The 12,887-nt window shown below is 37.5% G+C and overlaps 1 protein-coding gene across 4 annotated transcripts in view; it reads left to right on the forward strand.

Annotated features, from left to right (window-relative positions):
• Positions 1-6,322: 6,322 nt before the first annotated feature.
• The window catches only part of STAU2 (staufen double-stranded RNA binding protein 2), a 148,383-nt gene continuing 141,818 nt past the window's right edge, over positions 6,323-12,887 (forward strand). For 2 of the 4 annotated variants that reach the window (XM_009891898.1, XM_009891900.1), the window contains exons 1-3: positions 6,323-6,534; positions 7,629-7,759; positions 12,201-12,360. In XM_009891898.1, the coding sequence (XP_009890200.1) occupies positions 6,336-6,534; positions 7,629-7,759; positions 12,201-12,360 (490 nt within the window). In that variant the 5' untranslated portion in view covers positions 6,323-6,335. Of the gene's footprint in view, positions 6,565-7,613; positions 7,760-12,200; positions 12,378-12,466; positions 12,489-12,887 lie in introns of all 4 variants that reach the window. The other 2 variants (XM_009891897.1, XM_009891899.1) reach the window with 2 other exon arrangements.

Consider the following 12,887-nt stretch of genomic DNA (forward strand, 5'->3'; position numbering starts at 1 on the left):
GTTTTGGTTTTTTTTTTCCAAAAATACCTTCCTGCCTCTCCTCAGAAAGCTTCTTACTGATCTTATATAGGAATTTCCTGAGGATATTCCTCTGTGGATGATAATATCCTTACGAAAACAACTTTTGTGTTTTCTGAAAGTGCGATGGGATTTAAATGTTCTGACCTGGTGTTCGCTGGAGCCTCCTGGCCCTACCTCGCAGTCCTGGGCTTTATCTGCAACAGTCTTCTGCCCCAGTCCCAGAGCAGAGGAAGCTGCTTATAAGAAACTAGTATTTAGTCAGTCCTCAGGGCATGGCTTTAGCACTGAGCGATCCTTTTTGTAGGCCTTGCAGCTCCTTGGATTTTGACTTAGTCCCTAGTATTCTGCATCAATTCACCTGCCTTTTTGTGTGCGTTTTTGTCTTTGGTTGTAATTTATTTTATCAAAGTAACCAAAATAAAAGGGTTAATGATTATTTCCCCCCCCTTATACTTCAGGAAAGTAAAATGTTTTTAAGGCCTAACTTCACTTGGTTTCATGTATTACTTAGTTGTTAATTAGCCAGTGGCTGTGTCCAGATTTCCACTGAAATGAAGATTCTCTAGTGTAAGGCTCTGTAGAACAAAACCAAAACCAAAAAAACCCTCCAAAACAGGCTGCAGGTTTCTGAAAATGAAATTGTCGGACCTGAGACCGTGGGGTTTGTGTGAAGGAGCTGAACTTCGGTGTACAGTTTGGCAGCGAAGCTAAGCTGATTAGCAGGAGTTGAAAGGGCTGATTCCTTACACCCACTCCGGGTCAGGAGTTTATGGCCCTCCCTGTACAGGCGGGGACGCTCCTCTGATCTTCCTCCTCACCCGCGCCTGAGCTGGTTCAGTGAGGTAAATGGACAGGAAGGTATTAGCTTTTTGCTGTGGGGGAGAAAGGACATGGGATTGTCTCCTGCTGTGGCAGCAAGTCGTTAGATCAGTTTGGCTGTTGGCAAACCAACCCCAGTAAGGCAAAAAGCAACAAATTGATGGGGAGGACAAACAGTAGAGACCAGCAGTAATATATAATATATATACACACACACGCTGGTATAGACTCTGTGCGATTTCATGCGTAGTTTGTCAATTTTGCCTGTGTAAAATGTATAAATAAGATAAAATTTGTTAGTAATTTTAGATAACCGTCTGCTGACTGTTGGTTTAAGTCATGCTCTTGCTAAACTGCTACTGTGTGGCTATCTCATTATGTGATTTTTATAGAACAGAAAAGATTAAATTAAGAGCTCGCTCTGAAGGTAATGCAGAGCTGTGTGTTTTCTGTCATCCCCAAATAAGCTGCTAGATGCAACACAATAAAAAGAAACTATATAATGCTTAGGACTTCTGTGGTATTTTTTATATTGATGTACGTATATGTATAAATATTTACCGTAAAAGTGAGAAACAGCACACACAAAATACATTTTACCTTTTGGCAGTTTTGTATGCTGTTGTGTAACTGAGTAAGTGAAGTAATATCAGGAGAATAGAAGGAGTATGGAGAGTTTAATGGAATTTTAAGGCTAAAACTAAAACCAAATCCTCCATACTTAGGAAGCTGTTAACTCTATTAGGGTTCTGTGACTTGGGACTTTTACAGAAGAATCTCATTAACAAGCTGCTAACCAAAGCAGGGATTAGTCTGGAAAAAAACCTTGAGATGCTGCCTGCTTAGGCACTGCCCCAGTCTATTGTAACGCTGTTCCTGTACCTTTCAATATTTTCATTAATGACGTGGATGAAACAGTACACTTATTAAATTTGTAGATGCTGTAAAGCATGCTTAGGGGAGACTGCAAACATTTTAGAACTAGAACTAGAACTCAATGTGATCTTGAAAAATTGAAACTATTGTCTTTTTGCTTTCTTTCTTTTTTCTTATAAGGGAATTAAAGGAAGACAAGAAAAAAGTCTCGGCTACAGAACAGTCAGATTTGCGAACAGAGCACAGGCTAGAACTTGCTGGGTAGCAGTTCTGCAAAAAAGGACCTGGAGTCATTAGCGATAGTGCTGTGAAACATAGGTACAGATTAGAATGTATAAGTATTGGGTATATGAGCTACAAGATACATCAGGTAATTTTTCTTACTCAGCAGTGTCTGACCCTCAGTTATTATCTTCGTAAAGCACTACACAAATACTTAGTACATGCCCTGTGTTACATACTTGTACACAGATGAGATTTGGTACGTTGGGTTGTATGATGGAGCAGTGTGAAAGTGTGGTAGCACCCTACTACATATATGCATTTTCACCTTCTGCACAGGTGAAGTCCGGTCTTCCGTTTCAGCTGTTCAGGTCATTAGTTTCTCCGACTGTTAGTTTTTCATACAACAACTTGTGTTTCAAGTCAAGTATTGCTTCTTAAATTTTTCCATCTTGTGCCAGTGCGTTTAATGTTTGACTTGAAAACTCACTGTTTGTGTTTTCCACCTTGTGTGCTCCCTTATTTACTTTATCTGTCTGTCTTTATTCAGTTAGTGTGACATATTCTAAGAATCATTTCACCTGAGCATTTAGTTCATGTATTATGTCATAAGAACTAAGGGTATAAGGTGATTCATGTTCCAGAAAAGTACAAGAAATGATAATAATCAGAAAAAATGTAAGTAATTCTTTATGTTGTGTGGTGCTTTTTAGCATGACATAAGTATATTCACAGTTGTTAAAAATATTCTGCATCTGTAAATATAAATTAATGTTGCGTTTCCTAACTTACAAGAAAAATGAATTGAATATTCAACAGCAATGTTTTAACTTTAAAATGTGAGGCAGTTTTGTTTTGTTCTTTTAATGCGAGTTTGTTTTGGTTTAGTTATTTTTAGTTTGAGAGGAAAATTCAAAGCTTATACATAGTTTAACAAGAAAGCTAATACCAACTGTTTAATGAAACCTGTGGAATTGCATATGTACAAAGTGCTTTCAAAAGCAGAAAGGAAGTAAAATGCAATTATAGTATATTTGCATCCCTTTAAATGCCTGCTATAGCATTTCTAATGCAACTGTGCAGGCTAGAGTAAGAGAGGAAAATACATTGCAGCATTTCAGAAGGCACCATAAGCTCTGGAATATAACTTTACAAAAATGGCAGCACTGCGACTTGCGGACTTCGACTGGGTAGACATGTATGTGATTAAGACCACAAGAAATATCATTGCTGTGATGTCTCAGCGTGGCAGCTGGCGGCTCGATAGAGACACAAAGCTGGCAGCCACAGCTGTGCAGTCCAGCTTTCCCTGAGCTCCAAGCGTCTGTAACCGCTGCCTGGCATGCAGGGAAACCCCTCTGGAGGCACTTGGGTGTAGCGGTTTCCTAGATATGAGTTGGGTTAGCTGTCTGAAATGAGGTGTTTGAGTTCTTCTAATTGTATTCGTAATATCCTAAGTAAACACTCTCTTTTTCCAAAATACCCATGTAGAAGACTTAAAATTATTTTGATTATATAACTGCATTTAATCTCTGACCATCTTAGTGAAATCTCTCCCCCAAGTCCTGTGTTTTGTTGTGTAGTAGCAAACAGGTTTGTGCTGGTGGCTGGAAGGTCACAAAATGTTTTTTTTGTGTTACTGTTTATATAATAGTATGAAACTGGTATGTATGTAAAGAAAAGATGTAGCATATAGGTTTTGTCCCCTTTTTTGTGATGACATCAAAGATTATTTGCTTGGTAAAGTGAAAATGACATGACAGCACCATAACAACTATATTCTCTGTGTTATCTCTCTATTCGTGGATTTTTAGAATGGATTACAAATTGATTATCTTCATATCTCGTGTACTTAGAGTTAGTCCCTGCAATTATACTTACCTTCTGGGCATCTTTGTTTATGCCGATTGATTTACAAAATAGTTATAGTTTCTTGTAGGAGCTCTTCAGCTTTAGATACATGGGAAAACTAATAAAACAAGCAAACCCCAGCACCTAATATGTTATGATTTTATTCTGATTTCACAGTTTAATTTCCTACATACTTTACTGTAGGGTAAAGAATATCTTTATCTTGTTCATTTTTACAGTTCCTCGATACTATCATCAAACTGATTTTTTTATCCTTAATAGAAAAGGATCAATCCTACAAAATATCTCAGCAATATCATAGGAGCTATAAATATATTTCATAAAACACATGATTTTATTTGGTTATTAGTAATTTCTGCTTTCTTGAAAAGAAGAATAAACTTTCAAAATACTGGAAGCTGGAAGGATAATTCACAACTGACGGGACCTGAGGATAGGTGTTCAGTAGTATCTCATACGGTGCTATATGAGTGACAACTTTCATGTACTCATGGTTATAAGCTAAAATGTTGTAAATACTCTTAAGAACTTTCCTAAACTTTAATTATTGTGATGATATTTCATATTATGTTGGTTTCATTTTAAAGATGTATAATAAATATGGCCTGATTCTGCTATCATTGATGTTTACAACTAAGAAACTTTTTGAATTGATTGTGATCTATACTATATTTAAAATCAGAATTAAACACATAGTATACCAAAGAATTCTATAGTTACACACATTCTCAGTCTTTAAGTTAGACACTTCTAACAATACTGCTGTATTGTATGACATTTACTGTTAAGTGACAGTAGGATTTTTACAGTCTGAATTTAGTCCGTATTTTTGAACACATGAAGTATTTGAATATATCTCATCTAACTGCATATGTATTTTTTAAAATCTGCCACTGTTAGCATTTTACTTACGATATTTAGGAAAAGGGCAAGCGATTGCATCTCAGCTTCATTTTTATTTTTTTTACTTTTGCCTTTCCAGAGATTTAAATCAGTCATCTGTCTTTCCTCAGTAATAAAAATGGCATTCCAGTCTGAACCCCTTCTTGAAAACACAAAGTCACAGTAATAGGATTTATTATTTTCAGTATACTAGTGCAACTGTGTTACAGTAGTTGCACTCCATGGTGTATTGAGTGATTTGGAATCTTAATCCAACAATACTGTCCCTCTGAGTGGAGATACTCGGATATTTTTAGTGGGTTTGGAGGGAGGCAAAAATACTGATGTAATGAAAATTTTTTATGTAATTGTACTCGTTTCAGTAAGACCTTAGTTAGAAAGTTTTTCTGGTGGTGGATGGGATTTTAGCAGAAGTAGCAAAGAGCTTAGTGGTAAGGATGCTGCCCATGATGGAGGAGAGCTGGGCTCCTGTCTTCGTCTGCCTTAGTCACAGGGACCAGAGCCACTGCTGGGAGAGGTCCCAGGTCCCCAGGGTATTTGTTGGCTGCTACAGGTTCTGTCTCTCTATCTGCTCTGTACAGATCCTATCATGTGTATGAACCCTAAAAAATACTGTCTATGTCCATGCTACTTAATAAAATACATCATCCTGTTTGCTCCTGATGCCAAAAGGAGAAGCACAAGACATTTCCCCGGACGACTGAGAATGTCTGCCTCCTCCCTTATTTGAGTGGATTGCCTGGGGTGCCTGCTGGCCTCTGAACTGCTCCCATGTGGTTTTTGCAAGAGTTTTTTGACAGCAGCCAAAATTTTGCCAAGGAGCATACTCCCGGTGAACAGTATGAAGGAGCCGTGCCCTGGCCCTGATTTGTTTACGAGTGTAGACTTAGCCAGAGAATAGGTATTGGTAATAAAGAAGCTCATTTGGGCAGATGGAGAGAGGTAATTACTACCTGGCATATTCCAGGTAAATGCTTTAGGTGCTGGATTAAAAGCTAGTTTAGGAAATCCTGGTACCTGTGCTAGTAATTTATACGAGGATTGAAGCGCTCCACCTGTTGACTGGATAAGCAGTGATTTTTCAGAACCTGCTTCTTCGGTGGTTTTGTTAGTTGGTTGGTTGTTTTCTTATTTTTTCTCTTTTCTAGTTTGGTAATAGGCAGAAAAAAAAGGGATTTTCTCTTGTGGCCTTATTTGGTATTTTGTGTGCACTTTACTGGAAAAACTATGGCAAAAGATTGCTATGGCAGTTTGTTGCAAAGACATCCTCTCTTGGAGAAATTGGAAGGTACTAATCTCATTCAGAGAATAATTATATGGACTTTTATTGTAGAATAATCATTCTTCCTGCTGTATTTCAGGCAGGGTCCCCCCAGAGTTGAGCAACAGAACCTGGAGTCAGGGCATGTGGGTTCTGCCCCGGTGATGTTCTTTGGCTGTGAGCTGTGTTTCTCTGTGCATCAGTTTGGAAGTAATGTGTGCAGAGGCATAACTTTTGAGGATAGTTTTGAGACCCAGATCCAGGAGCAAAAAAGAAGTGTTGTCAATATCACTAAGGTCATTTGATGTTCAAAATGCAAAGTGCTCTCTTCATAATAATTTGTTTATTGCAGTGATAGGCAATGGCACAAGTTAAGATGCAGACTACAACAAACCTGTCTGGACCTACCATGTCCCCTATGGTGCTACCCCTACCAGTAACAACTACAAATACACTGGGTCTGCCATCCTCAATGAACGGATCCGTTTCAGAATCGGCTGCCAGCTGTAGCAGTCCTACTGCCGGCCTTGTGGATCCTGCACCTTCTAGCAACTCACCAGGTAAGTTGGTCCAGGTGTATTTTCTTTGGTGTTCAAATGAATCTTTTTGACGACTTAATTAAAAAAAAAAAAAAAGTTAAGTCTTAAAGAGGATTAAAATAAATAAAAGAATCCCTTAGAAAAATATTTTGACTAAATAGACAGTTTACTAACTTAAGTTTCTTTAGCTGAGCTCAGACTTACAGTGAAGTGTTGATCAATGATATAAAAACTCGAAAAAGAACATGTCTATTTTGTCAAATTCTGAGCATATCTTTTATAGAGAAGTTTTAGTGGTGCAGGAAGGTCTCCAAGTGTATTTCTCTTCCCTAGAACAGAATGTCTTCAGACTGCTTGGCAGTATTTGGTGTTTCCTTTGTAGCCTAATTAATGCTGTAGTTCCTATGCTGAACTGGGAGTAAAATACAGAAGTGTTATCCTCAAAAATTTAGCGAGAAATGACAGTGTGTGTTAGGGCTAAATACAAATAAGTTGAAAAAGAAATAGCAGAAAGTTAAAAAATAGTAAGGCAGTATACATGAAGTAAGTAGTCTAAGAAAAGCAGAACAAAATCTTTAAAGGGGGAGGAAAGGTGTTCTTTGGGAGTGCTCTGAGAGTGTCTTCATTATTGTGAGAAAACTCTAAAACACTGGGAAGAAGCAGGGAGAAGCAAGTGAGGAACACAAGGTTTCATCTGCTATATTTATCTTGCAACTCTTATGCTATCCACTTCTGCTTCAAAGTGTTGAGAAACCATTCTGAAAGAGTAGTTAATTCCTGGAACCAGTATACACCTCACAGTAAATTTTGGTCATGTAGAAAATGTAGCATATGTATATGTCCTTCTACGCTGTCGTCTTTTATAGGGACATTTTGGAAAGAAATAGTTGTATTTTTTTTTAAATTGCATGTAATCAAAATGGCTATTGTAAAATGCATATTCTCATATGATTAATATGTAAATGGTATTTAAACATCATATTTAGCATATGTGCAAAAATTATTTTTTAGCCAAAGTATTTTCTTTTCTAAGCATGCTGCTGCTTTTGCAAAGCTTTGCGAAGTTGTGAAGAATACATTTCTCCACAAAAACTTTACAGACTCTTTATTTACAGCTCCTCTCCAAGATAACATGGCAAACCCCAAAGAGAAAACTCCAATGTGTCTGGTAAATGAGTTAGCCCGTTTCAATAGAATTCAACCCCAGTATAAGCTTCTGAATGAAAGAGGGCCTGCTCATGCCAAGGTAAGGTCACAGTTCCAGGTGATGAGCCATACCATAAATGCTGAACAGATAATGTCATGGTCTGGACGAGTGTGCTTGTCAAACACAGCCACATTTCTAGTGTAAGGGGCTTCTTACTCTTCTTTTTTTTTTTTTTTTTGCTTTCTTTTTTTATTTCTTATGCTTTCAGAAGGTATGCCTGTATTTCTGTTGAAGCCCTGTAGATCATTTTGTACCTTACTTTGACTTCCACCTTTGAGTTGTTGGTCTCTATGAAGACCTTATGAAGGTCTTTCCAGGGTATCACCACCCTTTCTTAATCATTATGGAGCATTTGCTTTTTACGCTGCATGAATCCTTCTCCCCAGTCAGTGTGCCCCTGATAACTACCTCTGCATTTCTTTCATGGTAGTGCAGATGAAAACAAAGATAGTTTGTGTCATTTTTTTAAAGTGCTTATTGCTATGATTCTGTGTCAATAAATTGATTGCATTGATACCATATCTTTGGATCCTGAATTACAGGGCACAAACTTTATTACTGTTCTTTCCTTTAAATTCTGCGCAACTTTAAGATTTATAGCAATATTACGACTCCTAATATGATTATAGCATTAAAGTTTCTAGTGAACTGACAGTTAATTCTGGTCAGTTCTCATGTCAGTTTGGATATCCAACCTCATTTCATAAGTGCAAATTAGGGTGCTTTCGCATGATGGGGAACACAGAGGGATATTCTCATGAGACATAATTTTGAATTTCCTCCCTAGCTAAGGCCAGTCTGGGGGAGGAGAAAAATACCTGAAAAACTCTCAGAGGGACAGTTGTGTAATTAATAGCTGCTTTTGCACTCAGTATTTCTAGAGTCGCAAAACTGCATAAGACCATGGGGTCACACTGCAGGTTAGTAACAGTTTCGGTGAGTTGTGGACTGTCTCTGCCGTTGCCCTTTGTTTCTCAGTTGCATGTGAAGTTGTCAGCTAGCGCAGAGTTGGTGCAAATCACTGACTTTCTGGTTTGGCTGGTGTTTGTGCATCCGTTATGCCCGTCTAAAGAATGTCAGCAGGTGCAGGGATGCTGAGAATCAGCAAGATTTTAGGATCCCTCATTGCGAATGGAAATTGATGTGCTCTTCCCCTTCCTGGAGGCATTTGGCACCACAGGATACCCTGGTTGGTTGGTTTTAGGTTGCGGCATGATAAATCTGGTGTGCTTTCTGTTACTTTTCACTGTTGTGTTGTATATTTATTTTGTTACCTTTTTTCCATCGTTGTGAAATAAGAAGTGCTTCCAAAAGGTGTGGGTTTGGCTGTTGGTATTCCTCAGCTGTAAAGAAATTTGAGTTACATTACGTCAATACTATACGTTTTAGCAGGATAAGAAATTGTCCACATATATTTGTTATTACTTTTAAAGGAACTAGTATCATTGAAATGACTTGAGCCTACATTAGCTGCACTTTTGAAAGCCAGATTTTCATTGGTTTTCTTAATTTTTTGGTTTTTCAGTTTACATCCTACTATTTTTAATTGCATTCATAGTGGTCAAAAAAAGATATGTGCTCTGTAGGCTCAGAAGAATATTAAGTCTGATTTTGGCCTGTGCAGCAAATGAGAAAAACAAAGGAGGGAAGGAGATGGAGAACAAGGGTGATATTAATAAGATTATGCAGACTTGTGTAACTTTGACCTACGAAAAGCAGAGACATAGAAATTATTATGACTGTGGTAGCAGTTGAGTATAATGTCTTGCTGGTAATATGATGATATACCTGATAGAATATGTGAAACAGAGCCGAGTTTATCCTAGTAAGCATGACCTGAAGGGTGTAATGCTGCTGCTGCTGTTTGCCATTTAAGGAGCGTCTCACATTACTTTCCTCCTACACATAATCTGTTCCTGTCCACTCGTGGTTTTCATGCTTTTCAGAGACATGTTCTACAAGACAGCTGTCTTGTGTCGTGACCACAAATGCTAGTAAATTTTCATATCCTTTTTTTCTAGTTGTCTCTGGAAAGTAAGTTTTGACAATTGGGGTGAAATGGGAAACTAGAAACAGTGACGCTGGGAGAGAAATGGCGCTGCCTGACAGTGCAGTTAGGGTTTCCAGGAGTCTGTCCTCCAGGCGGATTCTTCATCATAAGAAAAATCAGAAAGTCTTTGTTAGCATTAATGACATTTTCAGGTACATTAGTCAGATTGATCGTCTGTGCTTCTATGTCAATGGCATCTCAGGAGACAAATTTAAAAGCCAACAGTGGCAAAAGAAAGTGGATGGTGGTAGAGAGAAGAGGGAAAAGGGTAAGGAACGTAGCACTTCAAAAGGCCAGGAAGGAGGAGAGGAAGTTCTACATGCACAAAAGTGAGGAGGAAAGAATTGCCAGAGCTAAGGGAGACTGACCTTCTGAGCACAGCGGAGTGAAGACAAGCACAAAGCACAGTGGCTTTTGCATTTCCGTTCTCTACCCATCAGGTAAATTAGGTTGGATGTAAGGAATGCAAACTTTCTCAGAAAATTGGTGAGAAATGCCTCTCAGTCCATAGCAGAACTGTCAGCTCTGGTCTTGCAGAACTTGAATACTTCATTGGCTGCTCCAGATATTGATTTTAGGTAGTTTTATTCCTTTAATTAAATTCCCACCTACTCCTGCGTATGTTTTTTTGCAGGAGTTTTTTTGTTAGATGGGCTACGTGAGAAGGTTAGAGCTTCAGCTATAGAAATTTACTGAGCAAACCCTTTATTATCTTGAATTCCTGTTTATTGCTCTAAACACTAAGAGGAGAGTTATAGGCAGATAAGCAGCCATTATTCATCATATTTTTATTGAAATTCAAGCTTATTCTCCTACTATAAAAATAGTACACTGGTACTTTCTTGCAAAATATAAAATATATGAACTCCAGATCCAGAAATCAAATTTCTGTTCTTTTAGTAATAAAGATGTATTTTTATAGATAATTTATATAATTATGGGTGTTTAGCTCTAATACCCAGCTTAGCTTTCAGGTGAGGATAGGGTTTGACAGAGTGCAAAATTAAGAGGCGATTTCTCTTTTCCACCTTGCCTGTGAGGAAATTGTCATGACGGCTGTGGAAAAAACAACATGGTGATAGGAACTGTGATACGGGGACTTGCACTGTGCTTCTGAAAATTACGGTGGGCCAAAACTCAAGCTTGTAATTAAGACACAAGTAGGTATTTATAGCATTCAGTTCATATGTACTGTGTGCGTGTGTGTATAGGGCTGCATTGGGAGGCACATACATACTTGTGTTCAAGTGCTTGTTTGCAAGTACATGCTAAATGAAAATATATGTAAAGGCAAATTTAAAGGTTGCCCATCATGCTCATCTCTAGAAACTTGGTCCTAGATCTAGCAAGTTTAAATGATTTTTAAAATTATATTATTATATATATTTAAAAATAACTATCAAAATGAAGATTTTACTTTATATACTGCTCACACTAATATGTAGATTTCTTTATGTTACCTCAAGTAAGTTAGTCTGTTTTCTGAGGTAGGTATATCTTAGTTTACTATGTGTGTCTGACTATTAAATTCTGCCTTATTTGTATGGAATTGATGTGGAAAAGATGTTGAGTTCATACCCTTTCTTCTCTTGTTCTTAGATGCTCACATTTAAACAGAACGTGTATGTATCACACAGAAGATAGACTCTACCTAATATCTTAAGCATGCATTGAATTTTATCTTCACAACTTGCACAGCATAGATACTGCTTGAAATAGTCCTTTATTGCAGATTTTGAAATATATATGTTTTTTATCAGTATTTCATTTCTGAACTTTGAATTTTTGGAGTTCCCGTATTCACTATAGAGTCCACATTAAAGAACTGCAGTTTCATTCAAAAAGATAATACTTCTTTTCTTTCTTACTTTATATTTTTGAACATGTTTGAGTTGTGACTCTGCTTTAAGAACACACATTCTTTTCAGAAATCAGGTTTTGTGAGAAATTCTTTCACTGGATAAAAACTATTTGGGCCAAATTCTCTGCTGCCTTGAGGAGTGTGCAGTCATTTGTATCCATTCAGAATTATTACAAAATTACTTTTTTTTTTTAGTAGCATTCTTTACCTGTTTTCTACACATGACTAGCCGTGTTCAAATGTGTGAAGAAATGTGGTCTTAACTGACCTGTATACAGTCTTCCAAGAGCAGAGGATCAGTTTGCAGTTATTATTACTTGGTTTAAATATTATTCTGTTCTTTGACAGTTGACATTAACATTACACTATTTTATTTCGTTGTTTGAAAGGCCAAATGTTGTCCACTGATAAAGACTCACTGATCTCTGTAAGAATCAGATGAGTTATCTGGGAGTTGAATATAATGAAAAGAGAGCATGGTTTCCCTTCAGCCCTGGAAGTTTTTATACAGATCGCTCTAATCCACAGTGATCATCTTGCCAGTGTTTACCTGTTCTTTGTCTTTGAAGATGTTCACAGTGCAGCTGACTCTCGGAGAACAGACCTGGGAAGCTGAAGGAAGCAGTATTAAAAAGGCCCAACATGCTGCTGCTAGCAAAGCATTGAACGAAACTACCCTTCCCAAACCAACGCCTAGACCGCCCAAAAATAATGTTAACAATAATCCAGGTATGACATTTTCCTCTGTGTTAAATCTATGATCTTGTCGAAGTGTGGGAGTATTGTACCACTAATAAATACATTTAACAAGATATATGTGAAGTTGGAGGATGAGAATCAACATAGTTGTCTTACAGGTACGATTGTGTAATGAAGAACCTGTAGTGAGTTTGCACAGGAGAATTTTTAATGTGCCTGAAATGGTTGAACTGGAAGTGAATATATTATTTAGATAAGGCTCGGAAGTATGTATACAAAGTGATTGTATGTGATCAACAGCAGACAGACAGGACAAAACCAGATTGAACTGACCATCATTGCCATAATAAAACATTTTTCCTTGAGTTATTTTAGCTAATTTTCCAATGAAATTGGAAATTTTATCTGGTCCAATCCTGTAAAATTGCATCTGTGGTGTAAATAAAAGGTCAGGATTTGGCATGAGAACTTTGACAGGTAATTTCCTGCATCGTGAGTTTTCCTTCATAGCAACCTGTGCTTTCGAAAAGCTTTCAGATGGCTTTAGAAACTGTTGT

The sequence above is a fragment of the Charadrius vociferus genome, unplaced genomic scaffold, assembly GCF_000708025.1.
Source record: "Charadrius vociferus isolate BGI_N301 unplaced genomic scaffold, ASM70802v2 scaffold15, whole genome shotgun sequence".
Taxonomy (NCBI): domain Eukaryota; kingdom Metazoa; phylum Chordata; class Aves; order Charadriiformes; family Charadriidae; genus Charadrius; species Charadrius vociferus.